The following is a 25,359-nucleotide window of genomic DNA, read 5'->3' as shown; positions in this document are numbered from 1 at the left end:
TGAAATAATTCTAGAAAGGAAAAAGGTGGAAGAAGACACTTCAGAGATTCTTACACCAATTCTATAACCTGCCTACATCCATTTTTTTTTAATGGTAGACATAGAGTTTGGAAAGTTGAAGATGAAATAATTCTAGAAGCCCACCGTCTGAATGTCACCTTTCTCGGGGACACTTCTATGGCCCAAGCAAGAGTGCCCAGAGAAATGGTGCTGACCACCTAAGGCTGGGTCCTCTTTGCCCTGCTGGAGATTGTGTGCAGAGGTGAAGGGGCGAGGCCCAGAGTGTGGGCCCAACCTGCCTTCACAGCGCCTGGGGGTGCAGTGGGCAGGAAGAAGAGCTGAAAGTGAGATGTTTCCATTAACTTGACTTTAATTTCTCCATTCATATGTCCATCACTACTGCCATCTCAAAAGTAGGGTATTTGGTATATGACAGTATGGACAAAACAAAAATCATTCTTTTTACTTTTTCTATTTTTTTGAGATGGAGTCTTGCTCGGTCACCCAGGCTGGAGTGCAGTGGTGCACACTCAGCTCATTACAACCTCTGTCTCCCAGGTCCAAGCAATCTCCTTCCTCAGCCTCCCGAATAGCTGGGACTACGGGCAAGCGCCACCACGCCCGGCTAATTTTTGCATTAGTAGAGATGAGGTTTCACCATGTTGGCCAGGCTGGTCTCAAACACCTGGCCTCAGGTGATCCCCCACCTCGGCCTCCCAAAGTACTAGGACTACAGGCGTGAGCCACCATGCCCAGCCCATTCCTTTTATAGTTGTTGTTTCATCATGCTCAATAGTCAGGGCATGAGAAAAGTCTCCGTGACACATGTTCAATCAGAAGGAAAGGGCAGTGTCATTCACAACAGGGAATCCAGCACAAGGTGTGTCCCTGAGTCAGACCTCAAACCTCCTACTCGGTGGCCCTGTGTTAGGAAAGGTGACACAGAGGCCCAGACTTGGCAGCTATTCAGAGAAGTGGGGATAGTCTCTGTACTTTTGGGATCTGTAATTGGGTAAGAATTCGGTTAGAAAATCCCTGGGAGGACAAATGCACAAACTTTGTATGTGTCAGGGACACAGGTCCTGAAGCCGTTTCATCATAACTTAAACATGCACGTACCTCATCCAGATCCTGGCTTTCAGGTGATTACCAGGTCTCCTGAAACCCAGGAGATCCTAAGATCTGGGCCCAGTCCCTGTTTCCAACCACCTCCTGCTCCCTCCTAGGACTACAGGGCATGGGAAGACATCAGGCCTCCTGGGAGCTGCCCACTTCTGTCACTTTTGGCCTGTAAGCCACTGACCTTCCAATAGTGGGGGCCTTTTCTTCCTCAGTGCGTCCCCTCAACTGCTGATTCTAATCCCCATCATATCTTGTTTCTGATGTCAAATCTATGTTTAGCAGGGGCTGAGATTGGCAGCTCAAGAATGGTAAATTTCTGCTTTCCATATGTATGATCATTATTTAAACTTATTATAAGTTATGTTCGCTCAAGCATCATATCCCTAGTTTGCCAGCTGGAGGTGTACTGAGGGTGACAAAGCATTATTTTTAGCTGAAAGAGGATCAGAGTTGCAGGAATAGGTGGCTCTGCTTTGTGGGGGTGGGCGTTTTCTATCATGAGTAATATTGCCTGAAATGTAGTTGCACAGGCAGGTCCTCTTTCCTTTAAAGAGATGGATTTGCCACCGTATATTAGAGTGGGGAAAAGCGGAGTTCTCTGTGGGGCCCTGAGTCTGGCTGTGCTGGGCAGATTTGCCAGCAGGGTTCTAAGGAGTGTTTCATAAAGTCCTTCTAGAGGAATAAAGACAAAATGACTGGGTGCTCAGGCTCTGGAATCACATGGCTTGGGTTCCATTTTGGCTGTACTTTTTTTTTTTTTTTTTTTTTTTTGAGATGGAGTTTCATTCTGTCACTCTGGGCTAGAGTGCAGTGGCATGATCTCATTTTACCGCAACCTTATCTCCCAGGTTCAAGTGATTCTCCTGCCTCAGCCTCCTGAGTAGCTAGGGTTATAGGCACCCACGACCATACCAAGCTACTTTTTTTGTATTTTTAGTAGAGATGGGGTTTCACCATGTTGGTCAGGCTGGTCTTGAACTCCTGACCTCATGATTCATCTGCTTCAGACTCCCAAAGTGTTGGGATTACACGTATGAACCACCATGCTCCACCATGGCTGCCCTGTTTATTAACCACGTGACTTGAATCAAATTGAGCCTCAAGTTTCCCATCTGTACAGTGGGACTAGTACTGACATCGAGGGGTCTTCAGGAGAATTACTACATGCTTACCACAATGTAAACCATCCAGCACAGAGTGTGTGTAGTTAAGTGTAAATAGGCGTGTACTTGTACATCAGAAACAGGGCTGAGACATCCCAGAAATGTGCACTGCCCTCCTCACCCCTCCCTGACCTCCAGGCTGACCTCTATCAGTGAGATGCCAACCACGAAGGGAAGGCACTGTGGGAAACTTTGTATGGCTGGGCTTAAGGGCACAGACCCTGATGGGCCTTACATTCATCTCCACCATTTTCCAACTATGTCTGTGGTCAGGTATTTACCCTCCATAAGCGTCCATGTTGTTATCATCTGTACAATGAAGATCAGAATAGCCCTCATATCTGAGGAAGATGTGAGGATTAAATCATATAGTCTGCTCCATGCATAGAACAGCTCCAGGTGTACTGTTCAGTGCTCAGTAAATAGTGGTTAGTTTATTAATCTTATTTCCCTACCACCTGCCTCAGGAATCCTGGCTATGTCTCTTTTACCTGCTCTGAGTAATAAAGTATTTAGGAGATTAATGTTTGAGTCTGAGTTTGAAGCCAGCTTCTGCCATGTATCAGCTGTTAAAAGTCAGGCAATTTTATAACCTCTCTAACCTTTAGTTTTCTTATCTGTCAATTAGGGGCTATGAGTACCTACCACACAATCCTGCTGGGGGCAATGAATGAGGTTGTGCAGGTCTCAACATAGGACACACAACACAGTGCTGAGTTCATAAGAAAAATGTAAGAAATGGTATGCTCAGTTTTTAAAAATGGGTAACTTTTTATTCTTAACGAATGAAAATGTCATCTCAACACTTAGTAACTATTTTATTTTCCATATTCCATGGTGGGAAAATGGTTGAACAATTTTGATATGAACCAGAATAGTCTAGTGGTGTTCTGCCGTTTCTTAATCCCAGTAGGAAGTCTTTGGCTTTTGGTCTATGATGCTCTAAATGCAGGGCTCTGATCAGGTTATGGCTCACCCCCTCCCTGTTATCAGCCCCACACACGTTCACTCTGACACAGGCAACAGGAAGGGAAGGTTGAGTGACCTACTTCAGGAGAAGGCCAGTCCCGGGAGAGACCCTGCACTGGAGAACTTGCTAGAGTCCACAAAAGACTGATCTGATAATGGCGACAACAGGGAGTGAGAGAGGAGAAAAGAGAAATGATGCTGTTAGTTAGTAGAAATGGTATTCCCAAGCAAATCCCGGACCTGAGCAGAATTGCTGGAGTTGGAAAGAGGACTTCTTGAGCACCACCAGCAGAGGAGAGATGAGTAGGGCTAAGGGCCAGGGCTAAGGTCTGAGGAGAACAAACACAAAGAAACAAAAGAAATGAGGGCAGAGAGAAGCAAGCAGGCCTGAGGCTGATCCCCTCAGCAACAGTGATGCATCTGCTTCAGGCCCTGGGAGAGTGAAGTCAAGGCATTGGATCTGGATTGGTAGGTGGGGCCTGGGGCTTACCTTGCAGGCTGTTCCCGTTGGTGCTGGTGCAGGTGGGAGGGGGGGAGGTCTGGGGTCTGACGACTGGTGCGAAAGCACTCTTCTGTTTCACGGCTGAGACCATGTTGGCTGGTGAGAAGGAAAAGATGCCCGAGGAGCTGCTGCAGTTGGAGGGGAGGCTTGTGGAGGAGGCCATGGTGGGGCTGGATGGCACTACTGAAAGGGGCAATGGGAAAGGAAAGATCAGGGCTGCTCATGGCATCCTGAAGCAAAGAAGCTCAGATCCAACCCTCACCTAGCCACCTTGCTCTGCCCTGCTCAGATGATGCTTCTGGCATGAATCTTCCCGTACAAACCTTCCCTGAACTCTCAGGCTCTTGTCCACTTTCATTATACAGAACTTAGCATGTGCTACCTTTCATTGACGGGGTTCTCTTTTTTATGTGTTTATTGTGGGACTACTGTGGGGTCATCAGCAGCAATTGCCATTAATGGACAATAACCCCTGGTCAATCAGCCCAAGGCACTAACCAATCCAAATGCACTGAGTGCTTTCATGGGGCAGAACACAGAGCTGCCATCCTCAGAGTATTCCAGGCCAGGAAACAAAAGTGCAACCCCTTCTTATGAGGGATAAAGTAGCACAAAACAGTGACAAAGGTGAACATAGCCATCTCAGTGGAGGCAGGGAAGGGATATCAGAGAAGACTTCATAGAAGAGGTGTCAGGGGATGCATCCCAGGTAGAGCCTAAAGTAAGGTTCTAGAAAAGGGGGTGGGGATAGGGGGAACAGAAAGAAGCCAGCTTGAGAGGATGGCCACCAGACTGCCACATGCAGCATTTGTGAAAAATGCAGAACTCTTAAGTCCAAGTTCCAAATTCTTTGTATCTCCCATGGAGCTATACATGAATGTTTGGGAAATAATAAGCAGTAGGATGGGAGTCTTACATAAATACTCACAGTTTGGTAGTAGTAGGGATGCAGATAACCAATGATGGGAGAACTTTGGCAACTCAGAGAAAACCTAGCAGCTGGGGGATATGAAAGAGCTTGGTAGATGTACATTCTCTACTGACCATAATTCTCTTGGCCTAGACTCTCTCTCCTCTTTCGCTCCAGGCTAATAATCTCTTGGTTACTTTAGGAGACAGAGATTTTACATACGCTAAGTCAAGACTAATATTCGTATACACTCACTTTCTATTTCCTCCATTTCCTGCAGGAAAATATGTATCCTGTCTAATAATTTTCAGGCAGTAAATTCAAATTCTAGATATTTTCTTCTATTTTATTATTTTATCATGCAACTTAAACATCAAGTATTATTTTATCATTCATAAGAATATTCACATCTTTTTCATCTTGTCATGGGAAATGCAACCTAAAGTCAGGGCTTATCACATATTTTATACACCTGAGCCAGCGAAGCAAGCTGGGATTCATGAAGTAGTGTAGGAACTTGCCCAAGGGCCATCACTAGAATGTGCTGAGGCCAGGAATCACATCCAAATTCAGAGCTCTCTCTGCTAAGCTACCCTGCAAAGGAAACAGATCTCCAGTGGGAAAAGCCTCGTTCCCATGAGCCCATCAGAGTCCAAAGAGCTGTTAGGGTGGCCTTATTCTTTGGAAAGTTAGGAAAGTGGGAATCCAATTGGTCATAGACGGCAATTGCCATCGGGGGAAAATGACCCCTTCTAATCAGCCCGAGGCACCACCCAATCCACACACACTGAGTGCTTTATGGGGCAGAACACAGAGTCACCATCCTCAGAGTTTTCACAGACACTTTTCTAAACTGTACTTTTTCTTTTAATGAGACCAGCATTTTTATACATCTCTGAGGATTTGTAAATGCGAAAATACGCTCAATAATAACACCCATTTAAATTGCAAAACTCCTGCACGGGAGGTTTGATTTTTAAATATTCCTAGGCTTGAAATCCTGCTGGTTCACTGAGGAGGGCAATTAATCTCATTGGCAAATGCGATCATTATGTGTATTTAGAGGTGGGGAGTTTTGGCGGGGCGGTTAACAGAGGAAGGGGTAAAATACAGTCGAGCAGCTCCATTTGTTATAACATTATTAGTTATCAGCCACCACACCAGAAAGTGTGTTCACCAGTGGAATGCCTTATTTTTTTATTCCATCGGAATTTTTCAACATGAGTGCTTTATGAATAATTAAATATTACGGAGGCAAAAATTCAAATCAACTGGGCTTTGTGTTTATTGTTTTATTTGCATTTTTGCAGATAAAACCGTCTCATCTGAGAGCCTATTTGAGAATTTAATACTATATTTGTGAGCACTGAGAAAATCAATTAATGGAAATTAAATGTTCAAAGTTTCACAGTCTGACAGATGCAGTCGCAGGCTGAAGCTGCTGAGTGTCTGCACAGACTTGAGGAGGAGAGCAAGGCAAGCTCCTAAATTGAATTGCTACCATATAGCAATTAGTTTATTGATTTAATTAAGAATGCCACCTTTTAATTTTCAGGTCATGATCGAAACATTTTCTGATTGAATAAATGGGAGAACACTGGAATGATAGATCTGTATAAGAAACAACCTTTTGATAAGTCAAAATCTAATGTGACCCTGATCCTAAACACTGACTCGTGAGTAGACAGACATAATACATGCAGACTATTTGGGGAATTGTAAATGTTCAACAAACTGTTGATTCCAAACAAATAAGGTAGAGATGTATAATTTTGTGGACCCTGAGCAGAAAAATTCACCCAGAAGTAAAAGTCCCTAAGTACATTTTCAGAAATAACTTCTCTTAAAGGGCAAGAATGATCTTTCCTCTTTGAAAGAAATAGCACAATCCACATTTTAACTGTGAGAGAGGGCATCATTTGTAGTATTTTGGCCAAGACTCTAAGAAATCATTAATATTCTTTTATTTAATGGCACATCCATCTATCGTTCTACAAATATCTAAGAGTTTGGCCCCATTTTATACATCAGAAGAGTCACTCACAATGTCCGAGATGAACTTCATTTTAGAGAGAGATCAGGAAATTCTGAGGACATGGGTCATGACCTTTATAGATAAGAAGTCCAGTTCTCTCACGTTCTTTAGAAGCAATATAAATGTACCAAAAATTTTTTAAGCCCAACTTCTTTAAGGCAGGGACGAGACACCAAAGAATATTTTTTGTATATATATGTGGATTTCTTTTTATTTTTAAAATCTTGCCAGATTTCTGGAAAAAATAAAGTATGTTTTGATTTGTTGTTTTGAGTATACATTAAATACAAACAAAGGGGAAAAATTCAAACATTAAAAAATAAAGGAGTCATATTCCTGAAGGGAGAGAGGTTAACTTTTAGACTATTATTACTATGTTATACCAACACCATCACATATTATCATCTTTGCATCATTATGATCATTAGATTTACTGAATGTGCCTCCGTGAGCCAGGCATCAGGACAGGCTGACTACATGGATTATCTTCACTATGTTTCACAGCACCGGATGGGGTGGGTGCTAGTTCCTTCTCCATTTTACAGATGAGAAAACTGAGGCTTAGAGAGGAGAAGAATTTGCCACCTTTTATATAGCTAAAATGATCAGATGAAAAACTAATAGATGTTTTGGGCTTAAGTAGATGACAAATATGGTGTCCTCATTGTTTGTGGGTTTTTTTGTTGTTTGCTTTTTTTTTTTTTTTTTTTTGACACAGGGTCTTGCTCTGTCACCCAGGCACTGGAGTGCAGTAGCACAATCATGGGTCATTGTAGCCTTGGGCTCAAGCAAACCTCCTGCCTCAGCTTCCTGAGTAGCCGGTGGTAAGTGGTAGAAGTGGGAGTCAACCCATCTCCATCTGACTCTGAGCATGGGTTCTTGAAGCGACCTCATACAGCTGCTTTGGATGGCAGCAACAGTCTGACTGTTAGAGAGGTTTTGTAGGAAGGAAGGTGAGCACTGGAGAGCAAACATTCCCGCTGGAGGTGATGGTGCCTTTAGCAGTATCACCCAGGGCTGTGCCTTGCAGGATGGAAAGATGGAGGTCCTCAGATTGAGAAGCCCTGCCCAGTGGGCCACATGGTACGATGCCAAGTTCTTCTAGCAAAACGTGCAGGAACACAGGACACACATCTCTACTTACTGGCATAGGGCGAGTTGGCAGCTGAGCCGTTGAGGAAGGTGGGGGAGCCGCCCAGATTGGACATGGCAGCCGAGCCGTATCCGTTCATGCTCGTGGTGACGGAGTTATAGTTGGTCTGCTGGGGGGTGGTGCTCGGCACGTACCCGTGTGGTGATACGCTGCTTGAGTTGCGGGTGAAACCTGAGGGGTGGGGGCAAAACGGGGGTGAGGGGGGCCAGTCCTGGAAGACTTGGGGAAAGGAAGGTCTCTGTTTCTGGCCCCCTCGCAGCAACCCAGAGGGAAGGGATTGGGTGATTCATGTACGTGGGTTGGTGGTGCTAGCTCTGTGATTAAAATGGGAAGCGAGCAAAAGACACATTTCTTAGGAGATCATAAATACTTAGCAGGGCCGTGAGAGGTGGCAATGCTGGGCCTATAAATTATCATTTTAGAGCAGAAATAAATCCCGATCTCAGAGATGTACCCTGGAGTTAACAGGTTCCTATTCCCTGAGCAAGAATGATGTGCTTTGGGCCCTCAAAACTTTAATTCCATTCCTCTTTGCGATCTGTCATTCATGGTTTATGGTGAAAAGTCAAATGTAGAGAGATGGCTAAATGCATGCATCCTTTCTAGCCCCCTATATTAGATTACCAGACGTGATAGCTAGGGCCAACATTGTACAATACTATCTTACACACACAAACTAAGAATCTCCCTTTGGGGATGAAAATAATTTTTTAATATAAAAATTGTTCATCACCAATAAATGAGGAGATGGGGTGCTCAAGGTTGAGAAGGGAGAGGGAAAAGGGGAGAGAAGAGAAAAGCAAGTTCTGACCCTGATTGGTGGCTTGCGATGCCTCAGAGACATTCACGGCCAGTTGTCCACTGAACGAATTCACGCCCATCATCCCTGCATGGACCGAGGTGTTAGCAAGGGCCGGGAGTTGGTTGTGGTTGCGGGGAACACTGTACAGGGCCTCTGCAATGTCAGCCGCTCTCTTCAGAATGATTTCCTGAAAAGTCAAAGGAATATCCCCTTCAGCTACCCCCAGTCATATTTCTAATAATACCATTTTTCGAGTTCCAGGCACTGTGCTCAGGGTTTTCAATGGTCAGCTGCATTAACTTCTGTGACCCTCCTGACAAACTGCTACATTAGTCTCACCATCATCATGCCCATATCCCAAATGGGGAAACTGAGGCTTGGAGATTAGAAAACCCCACCTAAGGACACTCACCTATTTAAGAACAGAGCTGAGATTCATAACCCTATTTGTCTGACTTTGAAAGTCCATTATCTCAACTATGCCTTCACTTTACCCCTACGGTCCATACATGACAGCACCGTGGGGTTGTCCATCCTTCCCCATGACATGTAGGAACTCTGAGGTTACCCAGGGAAAGAGGGAGAAAGAGAGAAAGGGAGGCTGCAATGCATCGCCCCTGTTGATGTTAAGGGAAGGTCGCAGATGGCTACCTGCATTCCCGAGTATTAATGGGAATGTGTCCCCCAGACATTGACTCAGGTGACATGAACAAGGAGTGAATGGTTTGTCAGATTTTTTCCTAAACTATGTGAATCCTATACATGGAGTTCTATGAACAGAAGCAGACAACACTATTCAGGCCTTGTTATACTTTTTAGGAGAAGAAATTAAACCCTCTTTCTCTTCCTAAATTTGCTTGAAAACCTGAGATAAATAAAGCACCAGTAACTCTCCTCTTCAATTATAAAGTATGTTCTCACTAAAGATTAGTTTTAAATGGAGCACCTTTTCTCATATGGAAAATGATTCAGTAGAAAGGGCAATAAAAGGTTTACGAAAGAAGGATTGACCAGTCTTGCAACATGTTATATCTGATACTCTTAACTCATGCACATGGCTTTGATATTTTTTTGTGCTTTCTCATTACGGTACAGAATCTGAGATCTTTAATTGCATGCGGAAGTCCACACAGGCTGGAAACGCTCAGCGCTCACCTGGTTGTTGTGTGGCATCCCATACAGTGCTTCTACCAGATCCGCAGCCCTTTTGAGTATCACTTCCTGTCGAGAGAAAAGCAGATACGATCCTTTGAGTGAAGGCAGGTTGTCATTATCTTTTGACATGATCACGTTCCAGTCCCTCTGGCCATACTTTGCCAAGGCACCGCTATAAATTAGGCCGTAGCTTGGGGAACCCCAGAATGGCGTTAAATCACCAATTTATCCCTGTTCACATACACACTTAATTGAGTCAAAAGGTGAGCATCATTGGTACCGCAAGATAAAATACATCACTCAATAGTCTGCCATAGGCATGATAAAGCACTCATATGTTTATTGCTGAATACAATTCCTAGGTCATTTACTAGATTACTACAATCGATGTCATTCAGTGCATGGTATGAGCCCCTAAGATGTGTTTATTTTGCACTTAATTGCTTATTCGGGGAAACATGACCTTATCAGACAGGTCATTTTCGAGGGATTTCCAATCAATCTTCAGCTACTAGAAGCATGTAGTATTAAACTTCTTTTGTTTATCTCTCTTGGAAGCAAAGCCATAATATAAGAGGGTGATTTAGGAAACCCACATACTGAGGCAGTGTACTCTCTGTCAAAAACTCGTACAAAGGACTCTACTGTCCTCAGAAGCCTCCTCTGCACCAATTTTTATAACTGGCAGTGTCTATTTCTTTTATAGAAATGATTTGCTATTTCAGTATTGTTTGTCATTTCTCCCATTTACTCATTCATTCTCATCCTAGATATATGCTCAGTTGCTCATTCCAGTTGAAAAAAAAAAAAAACTCCCTCTTTTTACTTAGGTGGGCTTCCATATTTAGCTTGCATGCTTGGTTCTAATAATAGGGAGTACTCTACAAAAGTGAGTGTGGTGCTAATATTTTTGGTTCTAACTAAAATCATTCTCTCTTCCTTTTTCCCTAATTTTCTACAATTTCTGCAGATTTATTTATACTAGAATGTGAAAAGGAAAGCAAAGTTAAGCCTGATGTATGTAAAAGCAGGGGCTTATCGGAGAATCAAACCTAAGGGTGTGATATGATCATCAGAGGTGATTTGCAGGAAGATACGTTTAACATTTCTGGCTGTGGGTAAAGTTTCCAACAGAAGTTTAACTTTAAATATTTTACACAATAGATTTCCACATAGAGAAGCAGTGCTGTTCAATTTTCATAGACTGAGACACTGATCAGAAAATAGGGAGATAATCGCATTCATTTTGCTGTCACCATAGCCTCTTCAAAAATCCTTGAACAACTCTTGAAATGACAAGCTTTTAGATACATATTAGCATTTTTCAATTTTAAATTCTCTATAATATAAGATAAAGTAGTTGTCATACTACAGTAACTACTTATGACATACCTAATGTCCTAAATTCAAAAATAAGATAGAGGGGTTTACAGCTCTCAATAAACATTTATGTTTGCCTTAAGCTGATAGACCCCCTTTATGAAACAGTTTAGTTATTTTTCATGTAGGGAGTAAAGAACATTATATAATCAGAGGGGTTTCAGCCAATACATCTGAAATCATTTCTTTATTATTTAATATAAGCTACAAGCTAATTTACCACTTTTTGTTTGCAGTATTGTCTGGCCACAGAAGTTAATAATTTACTATGGTATGGGCACAGTATATCCTATCCCCAGATCAAATTCAGCCTGTGTTGCCTTCACTAAAACCTCATGGCTTTATCTGGCTCTTAGGAAAGATGAAAACAAAACAGGATCAAGTGAGTTTATTTACTAAGATTTGACTTCGCTAGGCCTATGTTCATTTATTTCTCCAAATAAATATTTATCCCAGTGTTGGAGCTTGGCAGGGAAGGTATTTTCCTTTCTTTCCATTTTATGGGGGAAGGTGGGGGACAAGTCTCCTGTTTGTCAAAAGCATGACGTGGCACTGAAAGAAACTGCACTTGTGAACTTGGCTCTTGTAACACTAAAATTGGGGACTTAGAGGAATGCTCCTTATTTTAATTAATTTCACAGAAGCAGGGAGGAGGGAGTTCAAAATTATACTCCAAGATCTTTGAAGTTTTCATAAGTCTGAAAAAATTCCATCTATCAGTATATATTATATATTGTTGGTGATAAAGTTTTTCAATGATGTAATGTACTTGTTTCTTTTTTTTTCCTCCTTATATTGATATCCAGAGCTCTCATCCCCATGTAATCCTTTGAAAATAAAATACGTCTTCTTTCCTAAAGTAGCATCCTTCTTTGATCCACCATGCTGGGGCATGTTTTTCTGTTGAGGACATAGCCATAGGTAGGTCATCAGCACAGCATCACTGCAGGCCAGCAGTCTTGGATTTGAGAAGCATGAACCTGGATGTTTTGTACTGGAAAGGACACCCTTAAATAATATCTTGCCCATTATAAAATATCCTTCACTGTAGTATCAACTTGTAAGGATTTAAGAAAGACTTGGTTCAGCTTTGCCCATGTGATTCAGCTTCTATTAGTTATTTCTGCAAATGGGAAGGAGAAAGGAAATTTCTGGGTCCTCTATGAGTTAGTGCAATGAACCTGCAAGGTGCTTGGATTTCGGTGACCAGAAAATTGCTCTCACCTCCATGTCATTACGCTCCCAGTGAACTAGCCCCCAAGCGTGTTTGTGTTGGGGATCTAATATATTGCCTTTCAATCAGAGCTGAGAGCCACTGAACACACAGACAGAACATGACGAGCAGGTCAGGAAAGCAATAAAGATTTTACAGAGCTGTCCAAGGTGCTAAATTTACTCAATAATGGGTTTGGCACCATAGTGTTAACCTCTCATTTACTACCAGTTTGAGGGACTAAATTGAAGTAGCTGACTTCATTTACCTTGAAATGTATATTTTATGACATTATGTAAGTAGATTGAAAGGGCACTGCAGTTTTAACAATTTAAAGCCTAAAGCATGTTTAAGATGAAACTTGAATATTTATTGTATATTGCACTTAAAGTATATAGAATGTTAAAATGTATTGATTAAATTTGTAAAAGGCATTATAAAAATGACAGGTAGTATAAAAGATGTATACCTTTTAAAATCAAATTGATAATATATGCTATCTCTTCTGCGGTCACAAGTGTAATTTTTTTGCAGTTTTATATGGTAATTTGAAAAATCTGTAATTTCACATTAGGAAATGATTGAGCCTTGGATGTTAAAAAAAGAAATTTCCCATAAGGGGAAGAGCTGGATGTTTCATATAATCTTTTGTTTCTAAAATTGTTCCTAAAGTCTTATTTTTTGTGGCATTAGGCAGGAGCACAGTCTAAGGATCCTTTCATTCTAATATGCAATTTTAATATTTCCAAAAAGAAAGAACACTTGACTAGTACTAATATCTAATGTTTCAAGGCATTTATTTGTTAGGGGAGATTTTCTCCTTTTTTTCATGTTTAAAACGTCTCCCTGCTTGCAGATTCAAACATAAGAGTAGATATTAGACAATTCCAAGATAATTAATCCTATCCTTGGATTTTTTAAAAATCCCTTTTGGGAATTAAAAAGATAAATACTAGTATCCTAAATATTGAAAAGCCCCAGAGTCTCCTTGTAGAGGTAATGCTTTTTCTCCAGTCTACATCCTAAGTCAGACAATTTTTCTGTTCGTGGCTTTGGATTTCTTCTCTCTTACCGATACAGAAAAAGTTTACTCTTTAAAAACAACAACTTTTCACTGATTGATTTCATCTCACAGTTGAAACCTGGCTTCATCTGTCTTGCTATGACTGTAAGTTGATGGTTATTTGAGTTGGGGTCTATAGAGAAAAATGTGGATACATTATTCTTACTCTATTTAGAGTCTACAGAAATGTTAGGGAGACTCAAGGAGAAACGGGTTTCCAAGAAACAGTTCAAATGTAGCTGGCATGGGTGTTACTTGTATGTTGGAAGCTTTATAATAAAAATGCTGAATGGGCTACCAGTATAAAGGTAAGATTAAGATTCAGCTTTACTTTCTACTTTGCAACCCAATCAATTAGCAAATATCGTTTGACCATCTTCTTGCCCTCGTCATCATATGTGGACCTTCTTCTCCAGCAACTTTCAGGGCATGTTATCTTCCCAGCACTGACCTACAAGGTTTGATGACAGTCACAAAAGATTGTTGCCATCATCTGGTCCCACCATCTTTATCCGATCTTCTCTTCCTAAGTATTTGAAGAGCTGCTCTCTATGCTTGTCCTCCTAGCCTAGAAGTAAAACATTTGGCTCCTTTCTATCTCCATACCTTCACTCCTTTTGCCTTCCCCTTTCTTAGGGAAAATGCTGGCTTCAATCTGTGCCCATTGACAATGTCTCTCTCCATCTTTGGAGGTCTGGTACCGAAGGGGATTGCAATGAAGGAGATAACTCTCATTTATTGAAAGTGGAACGAGAACTCATTCAATCTTCTAGAAAGCCTCTTAAGATATTCTTTCTATTACTATATGGCAAATGAGGAAACTGAAAATCAGAGAGGTCAGCTAACTTTCCCAAAGTTTCCACTGCTGACTAGTGGCTGGGCATGGATTCAACCCCAGGCCTGTTAGCCATCAAAGGCTGGCTCTTGAAAATCACACTGTTCTATCAGAAATAATGCCACCTTCACTGATACCCCAGCTCCTAATCTCTCTAATTCCTCTAAAAAAGAGTGCTGACAATCTTTGTCACCCAGCACAGCACAGAAGTACATACTGAGAGCCCATTTTGCTCTGAAGTGTATTAGTCTTCATTCTCCACAGCTAGACTGCAGACTTTTTGAGGCCAGGGATCGGTCTTAATCTCCTTCTCTAAGCTGCTAGCATAATGTTTAGCAAACCACAAATCTTGAGAAATTCATGGTGATGCGTTATTCTAAGATACACTTACTGATTTTAAAAAGTGCACACTTAATTTGTATGATGAAATGACAAAGTCGTATATTTGGCACAGTTTATAGAAATAGGAGACTTAAATTTGGTGTTCCATTTAGCTACAGACTTTTAAATCCAATATATAAATTCCCAAAGGTCAAGTTTTGATCACTGTGAGGTTTTTTTTTTTTTTTTTTTTTTTTGTCACTTTTTTTATGAATTTGCTCCTTCATTCCTGCTGGCTTAGACTTACATTTTAATTTTGTGTTTAATACAATGAATCATGTCTAGTACAGACATTATCTCAAGTTATAGGCTGCTAGCAATATGAGGTTGGTGCTTATGGTCCTCAGCCCTTTATTAGCTGTACCCTTAGCCTCTTGGAAATAATTAGGTATTTGCACATTCACAGAAAGACACCCTGGTAACCAGGCATATCATGACAAATATGCAGACACAGTTAACTCATCTTTTCTTCTATTTTATGACATTAAAAATCTTAGGATTATTCAGCATCTCCAGGAATCTTCTCCTTAGCATTGACTTGAAATCTAGCTAATAAGCTCAAGTTCATTGGCCACATCTAGCCTCCTAGAGTGAAGGGAAAGTTCGTCTAACTGGTCAATACTGGACCCAATTACAAACCCAACTCAATGTTTTGGGTAACTCAACCCCAGATGAGCAAGGAAGATAGTCTGAACTTTCTTTTGTTCACGGCACATATAGACCAACTCATAAAGATAATAGATGCCCATACACGAATACAACATTAATTTTCAAGTTTCAGCATTAGATTTTGAGACTCTGGGAACTCCGTCCATAAACTTAAAGCCCAGGGATGATTCCGTAATTTGGGAGGATAATCTGTGCTTGGTTTTATACTTATTCAAGTAGGAAATAATGTTTTCAGGGACGTAGACGGAAACAGGAAAAATAAAAAACTACAAGAATCAATAATCAAAGTCGAGCTGGGCGATTCCTGAGAAAGAAGCATAATTCTTCTCTGTTGCTGCACATTTCCCTGATATCTATTTAACACCAATCCACTTTGCCTTATCAGGGGATTCAAAATGTAGTGGCCAAATATTAGCAACATACAACGAAGTGAAATGGCAAAATCACTCTTGATGTAGAGATGATACGTACCTAATCAATGAAATCAGCATTGATTTCACTGACCTCCTTCATACAGAGTTTACTGCAGGACCCAGATTTTGAAGTGTACCTTCAGCTCCTAGACTTTAGGTCCTGGCTCTTTCCCCACTGGCTTCTGAAAGCCTGGTGGCATTACTGATTGGAAAGCCCAAATGCTGAAAAATTGATTGGAAGTTTCTTGCAGCCCATTTCCTGCAGAGCTAGATGTACAATGCAATAAATACTAGTTGTCCTGAGATGTATTTCTTTGGAGGGTAGTTTTATATCCCAGCTTCCTTTGTGTTTATTCAGCCAAATGGAAAATTCCACAATGGTAGACTTTGCATTCTAAAAAATCAGTATAATGAGGGCAGTGAGGGAATGAGTAAAACAAACCAAAATAACACTTGGGCACTGTTTAGTTTCCCATCCTCTGAGACATTCCTCACATTTTTCATTTTTCTTGTAATATGAACTTTTTGAAATAGAGCTTACTGCAGATCGTTAGAAGCCTTTAGTGTCACACTTTAAACACTCTTTACTTAGAAGCCCTATGACTGAGAAGAGTCACTTACATTTAGCATGGATATAATTAAACATGTTTCTGTTGAAAGGGGCATTCTCATTACAGCTAAGGACCACTTTAGAGTAAATTGAAATGGAAAGGAGGAGCATAAATGAGGTATAGGTAGCAAGTAGTTATTTCCAGGGAGGCATAAAATGCCAAATGTGTAACAATTATATTTTACAACCCCACATTTTAAAGACTTCATAGTATTTTAGTATATAAGAAGATTCAGCTGAAGCTTCGACTGCCCTGCAGAACATTCTAGTGCATACTTGTTGCCCAGTCTTTTTTAAAAATGAAATTCTAACCACAGTAAAAAATCTCTAGACATTTCCAGAACAAAGAATTAAATATTTTGAGTCTACTGCTATTAATAACATAGGCCAAGGTATCAAAAGCATTCTAGTCTGGAGAAAACGCAGCAGAAGGACTTCTCCCGAACCTCTTCTATTTTAAAGTTGATTTCATGTTCAGATGAGATGACAGCCCTCTTACTTCTCAAACATATTATTATGAACCAGTATGCGGCGTGGTTGGAGGTAAACCAGAAAGCTTTGTTAAAAACATGGTGTAGGAGACTCTGAATCATATGAAATTAAACTAGGTTGTAAGCTAACGCAGCTATATCAACGTAAGACATACTAACTTACGTGATTGACTTTTACAGTGGAAAGAAAAAGGCTGTTTTCAAGCAACTGTTATTGCCTCAATGGAAAAAAAAATCAATGAAAGTGAAATGAACAAGAGATTTTGTCTGAGTTGCAGTTAATACCACTGAAGAGCTATGGATATTAAAAGGTCAACAAATAAATTAGCCAGAGTGTTATGAAATGAATGATTTGGCTCATAATTTTATTGAGTGAAAATTGTTCGCTGCCTATTAGACCAGGTAATTTTTATCTGGTGCCTCAATTACTGTCCCGTAAGCAATAATATAGTTGTAAGAGCTGTTGGTTCGATCGCGTGACCTCTGAGAAGCTGGCTAGGACAGCTGACTTTACTATGATGGATAACTAAGCTTGGGCTCCATGAGGTGCCAAGCTTCCCTTTCCTGCAAGGGGATCTCATAAAAGAAACATTACAGCTTGATTCATTTTACCAAAATGTTCGACTTTTCAAGTGTCAGCAGTTAAGTATAAATTGTGAAACCAGGTATTTCTGAGAAGAGTTATGACAATGGCTTTCCCCTCCCCCTTTTTTTTTTTTTTTTTTTTTGGTCTCCTGGCATTTTCTTCTAAATGGTGTCATGGTAATTGGTGAATGGGAGCCTGGGGTGCTTCCCGCCACAAATACAGTGAAAAATGGTGTCTGCACCCTTGTGACTATGACCTGCTTGGAGGTACAGAGCTGAACTTGGTAACCTCTGGCAGGATCTTCTTATTCCAATTCATTGTACTGGTTTAAGACCAACGCTGTGGGTTCGGTCCTGCTGAGTGCCTTGGAAATCGACTTTCTGATCAGGATAAAAGTCTCTGCTTAAAGAGAAAGCTCTGGACAGAGGTGCCTTTTTCAGGGGTAGGTTGTAAAGTCAGCACATGAAACAAAAACGGCCTAGAGTCAAAATTACCCTTGAAAATCTTTTAAGTCACCTTTAAGTCGCCAAGGCCCGGGCTTTTAGAAAACACAAAAAGCCAAAAATTAACTACTTCTGTTTCTCTTTGTCTTTTGGCTGTGGCTTCTCTTTCCCTAAGCCAAGGCTGAATAAATAACTAGCTTGGAAGTAAAAGCGCAGCTCAGTAAACAGAGATGTATTTGTCGTGCACACATACATGGATGTGTACGTGTGTGTGTATACAAATGTTTGTGCGTTTGTTAGTTGCCTTCGTGAGTGGTCAGTGAGCCTTAGCCCTGAGGCAGTAAGAGCACACCCTGTGCTTAGCTGGCATCAGGCGTGTCAGCTGTGCATCCTAAGAAGCAAGGAATGTTCACTGCATGCCTACTGTGAGCCCAGCACTGCATTATCAAGGTATTATATTTTGGACAGATACTATATGGATACTTGAGTGATATGTTCCCATACTATACTTTATAGATACATAAGGGAGGCAAACATATAATTTGCTTTTGCTTCTTAAACTGTTGAACATGAACATCATTGGTTATTTTAGGTACCTCCAGACGAACAATATCTGTAAATGATAATTCTCAAGGCTTTACAGATGGTCCTGAGTATAACTGCAATTAAAATCCACTGCTTCAAGACTGTTGGGGCTCGGTACTTATTACTCTAATGCTCCATTGAAGTGTTACTCGGAGCTGAAAACAGTGAGCAAGACATAAGACCTCCTAGCATCTCTGTTCCTAAGGGCTTCAGCCTTTAAGGGGAGGATGGTGGGTGGCTGGAGGTAGAAATGAGTTAGTCCCTTGTTTCTCCTGTCACCTACCTTTGACCTAATGAGTAATTATGTTCCATGCCCCTCTATGCAGGGTGTGATACGAAGTAGGTTGAACTTAACCCTCCTGATCAAGAACTCAGTGCTAAAAAAGAACTTGAAAGAGTTCCAGCGTTGAGCTTTGGAGAATGGTTATCACAAGTCCCTCTCCCAGTGACTGTGCAGCTGAAGAGGGAAAGCATGGCGGCCTAGGTTTATCTGCATGTGCATGTGAATTCTTCCTGCCGCTTCCACCCGGCTCAGCCCTTTGTGAGCTAACTTCTGTCTAGGCCACCACTTGCCTCCTTCGCTAACCAGGCTGGAAGGGTTTTAAGACTGGTTTTGTGAATTGGCTTTTTTTCCTTAAAATTTCTTAATTCTGCTATGGGATATAGGTTCTGGATCTGGAGTCCAATAGACTTGGCTTGAATCCATGTATTAGCAGTGTAAACACATGCCTATGTGTCCTCATCTGTAAAACAGAGTTAATACCAACACCTGGTTCACAAGATTATATTTAGTTAGTGCTTATCAGGCAATAGCCAGCAATATTATTGTCAGTCCCCTCTTATTTTCCAAAGAACTCTGGCAAAATATATGCATTCTTACAGTCAACGTACATTGCATGCCTTGAGTGCTATGTTTGAGATGCAATCCTATTTTCAAAACCCTGTAAAAGACTCTAAGGGGACTACTGGTTAGAAAGCAGGGGAGGTCAGGAAACCTCCACTTATAGCTGCATAAGCTCGAGCAGGTTACATGTCCTCTATGAACCTCAGTTTCCTCATCTCTAAAATGGGAAGGAAACAATAATGACAAGCTTTGCCGCAAAGTAAGTCAGCTAAAGATAAAATAACTAACCTAAAGAGGTAAGGGTTACAACTTCCATGGGGTCATCGGCCTTTTTAGTGAAGCTACCTACAACTTCTTTCCCCAGAGAAATGATATGCAGGCATTTGCGTGTGCATATTCATAATGCACACACGCACAGGAATTCTAAATGCAACTTTAGGGTTGCTAAAACTCCCCAGCTAAAAGAAATGTAAGCAGTAAGGGATACCAAGCCCCCTAAACTGAGCATATCAAATGGGGAAATGGAATCTGCCTGTAAGTCTTCTGGTAGACACAGGGGAAGGAGGGGGAAATGGACTGCATTCCCTAGCTTGTGTTTTTGACAAGAGAATGTAGAGACAAAATGTTTCCTCGAATCAAACTGAAACGTGTTTTTTCTAAGAGCTGACTATACCATAAGATTTGCATTTGTTTCTGTGCTTTTGTCTGAGGAGGGTCACTTTCATTTCGGGATATAATGTTAATAGAGTTTCCTCAAATTAAAAAAAAAAAAAAGTAAATAAATGAGAAAGAGAGATAGCAAGAGCGAGAGAGAGGCTAGTGTCAGTGTGGAAGGGGAAGATGTTGAGTTTTCCTTTATGCTTTTCTGAATCCCTTAGTCATCCCCCTTTCTGCTAGGAGGCAATGTGGTTATGCAAAGATTTCTTATTTGTATTTTCACTGATGCAACTGCAGGTTTTGAATTACTGATAGTCTTTGCATAAAGACTAAAACAATAAAAGCATAATTAGAATACATTGTATACAGCCAACTCCAGTTTTATTTTGCCCCAGCTCTATATTTATGATAAATCACTAAACACGAACACTCTTTAGGGAGGGTGATTTTAGGTCTCGTCTCTCCACTGAGCAAAAACAGTGCCTGTGACTGGAGTCTGAATTTCAATTCTGCAAGTGTACAGTTGAAGTGAATAATATTTGGCACAATACAGTGCACAACTGAGCCACTAAATGGCTGATTTACTAAATTATTATTAGATGAGCCCTTGCTGTTCCAAATGAAAGTGCAGTCACTGTCTTCCTTCATGGTGTGTTCAAATTGTTCTGTGTTTAAATATTCAGCATGAGGCTAATGTGAACTGATGAACTGAGACTATAAACATTCACTTTCAATACAGATAGAGCAACAGAGATGCAACATATCATGTGGCCCGCAGAGGTGAAAATGATTTATATTTAAGGATGTTGCTGCCTACTTCCATTACTTTAAGGTACTCTTAATTAGCCTGGTGTTTGAAATGACTAATTCACATGTACAGGGAGAGCAGCTTCATGGAGACTGAGATTTTCGATTACCAGTGAAGGAGAAGGTACTGCGAGGATTTGCTACCTCTGTATTTCCAAGGAAGCCTTGAGTTTCTTCATGGTGGGCTGGCCACACAGCACCAGCAGAGTAGCGGGTCTGCCAGAGATACTATGGGGTTGACATTCACTGTGTTTTTTGGAGACCCACCAAAAGGGTCCACAACTCCTCCTTCCCACCATCCACCCCCTGGTGTTCACCTCTCTTATAATCCCAGCCTACTGCACAGCCACATGGGTACTCCCATCACCATGATGCTGGCTTCTTTACTGACACCTGCTGGAATGAACAACAACCTTTTGCTCCTTGGGCAAATAGTACCCTCCTCTCTCTTCCCCTTTGAGGGCAGTTATAGGCAAGCACTTAAAATACTGTGATCACTTACAGTAGATTAGAATTTTTTATTGGTGCTGTGTTGCCATAACAACATGAAGACAGCAGATGACTTAAGCTAAGCTTGCAAAGCAAAAGGCTGCTCATCTGGCAGTTAAAATGAATACAGTTCATTTCACAAGTTTCCCATATGGACTCTTAGTGTATGGTAATGAGGAGACCATATGGTGAGAGAAAATGCACTGAGAACAATTGGGTTCCACTGGCTGAGTGGGAAGTTGGAAGAGAAAACCCGGGTGAGAGATTCTGGTGTGCTCTCTGGGTTCAAGGTTTGGCTGAGGTTTGTTTGGGATGGTTGTTTTCCATAGGGGTTTCGCGTTTCTTAATCCGTTCCTTAATATGTCGGCTGTGTGAAATGACAAACATCTTGCAAATTTTGCAATATCGTTCATCACAAACTGTCAGCAGTGTTTGCAAATCTGACTTGCCAGATCTTTTAAATGTGTTGCTCTTAAAAGGCAACAGTACTAAGTTTTTAGACAAAGTGCAGGCAAATTTAAGCACTTCTGACAAGCAGAAACATTAACAGTAATCATTTTAAAAACACTTGCATCTTTTGCCTGCATGTTTAGCTGTAAATAATGCTAGAATGTATAAAAGCTTTAAAGTAAAAATGTAATAAATACTTTTTATTATGTTTCATAAAGGATAAAAAATGCTTTGAGCCATGTCTATGTGTTATCTATACACGTGAACATATAGAGATGGATAGCTCCCATTCTCCTTACTACTAACCAGATTGGAGGCCTGGGAGGACAGCTTGAAAAAGGCTCTAAAGTCAATTTTGTACGATACATGCTTCATAAAAGATGAATATAAATGCATTAGTTAGACACGGTGAGCTAAATTAGAAGGTCAGTCAGGGCTGGGAGGGCTGAAAAATCACGCAACCAATGAGTATAATTACTCTTTTTTAAGTCTATTAAGTGGTGTTGTTCTACCAAGGCTCAGGGGTATAGGACATGAAGAACAAGATAGAGTAATGTGTATTTATTACTCCCACTGGATCAATTTTCCCAGATATTTTCAGCCCCATAAAGCAAAATACACAAATGCAGCCTTTGTTACTTTTCTCAAACTGCTTTCTTTTCCCTAAAAGAGGGGCTGGCTCTTGGAGAAAAGACGCATTTGCCCTGAGAAGGTCCCCATGCCAAGCCTTCTCCATAGGGAAATGAGAGAAAGCTGGGGAGACTCTATGTAAGGACAGGGGCCAGGTGACTGCAGAGGAGAGGATAGAGACATGAGTCACCGAAAGGCAGGATTCTTTGGGTCTTCGTGTCTGCAGGAGAGGTGGGGACGCACCATAGTGAACACAGTGAAGCTACCGAGCCTAAGGACCTGAGTTTTAATCGTAGTTTTCGCACTTACTAGCTGTGATGTGATGTCGAAGCAAGTCACTCAGACCTCTGGGGACTCTAACTCCTCATCTGTAAAATAGGGAACACCCACGGTGCAGGGATTAGTGGCCCCCATTTACTAGAGTCTCGCTAGTGCCAGGGATGCCTCTTGGCATAAATTATCTCATTATCAACACCTGACAACAACGTGAGGCAGCTGCTCTACAGAGGAGAAACCTGAAGCGCAGGAGGTTGAGTCACGTGCACTAAGTAGCGCTCTCATTTCCAAAACACACGTCTTTCTCACTTGACAGCCCACTTTCCTGGCCTCTGTACTCTTTGAACACCCCTTGATAATGCAGTGCTGGGCTCACAGTAGGCATGCAGTAAACATTCCTTGCTTCCTAGGATGCACAGCTGACATGCCTGATGCCAGCTGAGCGCAAGGTGTGCTCTTACTGCCTTAGGGCTCAGGCTCACTGACCACTCACGAAGGCAACTGACAAACTGCAAGGGGCGGGGACACCTCTGACCTTGAGCACAGAGAGCGCTCCTTGCTCAATGTGTCTGGATTGCATCACTGCAGCCATCAGCATCTCAGAATTTCTGATCGACCACATTCCCCAGCCCCTCCACCTCTAAATTGTAAGAAAAGTCAACCTTGACCCCAAAGTTGATCACATGTTCCTCCCCTTCCTGCCAGGATCCAGAAAGAAAGGCGAAACTGTATGAAACAGAACAGAATGCTGTGATTTAAAAACCTTAGCCTGCCCTTTTCTCCCTGTGTATATGAAAAAGGAAACCAAAAAACATCTGGGGTTAGCATAATTACAGTATTTTAAATTTGTGTGTACAGCAACTATCACTGATGGTGACTTTCAGGGGCAAAATAATTTACAGAGCAGGATTCCGCTTGCTCCCGTTTTCCTATTTGGTAAATGGGAAAGATGTCTGCAGCCCCAGCTTCTCTCGCAGGAGGGACTCCAATAAAACAAAGCAAGTCCAAGTTTTTTTGAAAAAGCACAAGCCTGTATACAAAGGCATATTATTATGGAAAGCTGTCTGCTTGGTCTTTGGAGCAGTTTCATTTGACAGAATATGTGGGTGGTTGTATGAATCTAGCTTTGTCTATTCACAAACACATGGGTTTAATAAAGAGGAGTTTGTTTTTTAAGGTGTGTGGTCCACAGCTCACAGAAACACTCCTGTTTGACAAACACTGACCATGATCCTAAGAAAGGCACACCCCATTTTTATCCCCCTAACAATGGACAGCAGGAGTATAAATCTCCCAAGTCCACAGGAATACCTTGTGCTGGCTCCATCCGCCACTTCCTGACCCTGCCCTTGAACTCTCGCTCCGCTTTAACATTCAAAGCCAAGAGGACAGCCACTCGGCTCTGAGTCACGCTGAGAGCTTCCTGGGGTGGGCTCCGGCCAGGCCTTGCACCGTCAAGTGGCTAGATGCAAGCCGTGGAGTGTTTCCTTAACACACAAATCCATTGTGTCCTTGATTTCTCTTCCCAAACCCAGGAAAAAAGGGCTGGAATTTCGCCAACAGGCCACTAGAGACAAAGTGACACGTGCCTATGCTGTTTGTTCAACATTTCTGGACATAACATGCAACCATTAAAGTGTTTTCCAAAGTAAGTACACAAAACTCAACCCTAGATTCCTATTTCTCTCCTTCCCTTTCAAATAAGAAAATGACTGTCTGGTTTCTGTAGACCTCAATCATTAAGCCACATTTGTCTTCTAATTTTTAATAAATATTTTATTTGTTTATTATTTTTTTGAGACACGGTCTTGCTCTGTCACCCAGGCTGGAGCACAGTGGTGGTGTGTGTGTCTCACTGCAGCCTCGACCTCCTAGGCTTAACTGGTCCTCTCACCTCAGCCTCCCAAGTAGCTGAGACTACATGCACATGCCACCATGCCTGTCTAATTTTTTTATTTTGTAGAGATAGGGGCTTGTGATGGTGCCCAGGCTAGTACTGAATTCCTGGCCTCAAGCAATTCTCCCACCTTTGCTTCCCAAATTACTGGGATTACTGGCATGAGTTACCTTTCCATAAGTATTTTTAAAGTGGCAACTATGGGCCAGATGTTATACCAAGGGCACCCATGAGATGATCTCTCTTTATCCTTACATGATCCTCTATGAGTTAGCATGATTAATTATCCCCATTTTATCGATGAAGAAAGTGAGGCACAGAGGAGAAATCGCATGCTCAACTGCTCACCAGGATTAGGAGTTCCTGCTCTGCAGAGATTGGGTGGAAGAGCTCTCAGAAGCAAGGGTCCCAATCTCACTCAATTGGCAAATCATAGTACCTTTTGTTGACTGCCATATAAGTCATTAAAAAGGTACAACATATCACCATCCCATTTAACAGATGAGGTCACTGCGGCACAGAGAGGTAAACAATTTTGACCTAGGTTGCACAGCTAGCAAGTGGCCAGTGTCTGAGTCCCACCTTGCCCAGCCTGACTCTCCTCAGTATCTCCAGTGGACTCTAGAGAGCAAATGCTAAAGCAAGTGCTAAATATAAAGTGAATACAGTGCCCAAATGGGAACAATGGGAAGAATCTGGCATTGTATCCACGGCTTTGTTCTAGTGCTCAGACAGCTAAGGTACCAACCATTAGTCAGGCCCACATCATTTATATCCGTGTGCTATAAAATTACCAGTTGTCTCATAGGAAATGCATGGGGCCATGTTC

General features: G+C 41.6%; 1 protein-coding gene across 8 annotated transcripts in view; it reads right to left on the bottom strand.

The window, feature by feature from the left end:
• The window catches only part of EBF1 (EBF transcription factor 1), a 406,775-nt gene that overhangs the window by 8,180 nt on the left and 373,236 nt on the right, over positions 1-25,359 (bottom strand). For 4 of the 8 annotated variants that reach the window (XM_032259648.1, XM_032259647.1, XM_032259650.1 and 1 more), the window contains exons 12-15: positions 9,812-9,877; positions 8,666-8,843; positions 7,846-8,025; positions 3,745-3,939 (exon numbers count right to left, since the gene is read on the bottom strand). In XM_032259648.1, coding sequence (XP_032115539.1) covers positions 3,745-3,939; positions 7,846-8,025; positions 8,666-8,843; positions 9,812-9,877 — 619 coding nt within the window. Of the gene's footprint in view, positions 1-3,329; positions 3,404-3,744; positions 3,940-7,845; positions 8,026-8,665; positions 8,844-9,811; positions 9,878-25,359 lie in introns of those variants that run through there. The other 4 variants (XM_032259644.1, XM_032259642.1, XM_032259643.1 and 1 more) reach the window with 2 other exon arrangements.

Source organism: Sapajus apella, unplaced genomic scaffold (assembly GCF_009761245.1).
Source record: "Sapajus apella isolate SASKATOON/1434 unplaced genomic scaffold, GSC_monkey_1.0 scaffold110, whole genome shotgun sequence".
NCBI lineage: Eukaryota > Metazoa > Chordata > Mammalia > Primates > Cebidae > Sapajus > Sapajus apella.
Note: the sequence above shows the minus strand (reverse complement) of the source record. Positions and strands in the feature narration are given on the sequence as shown.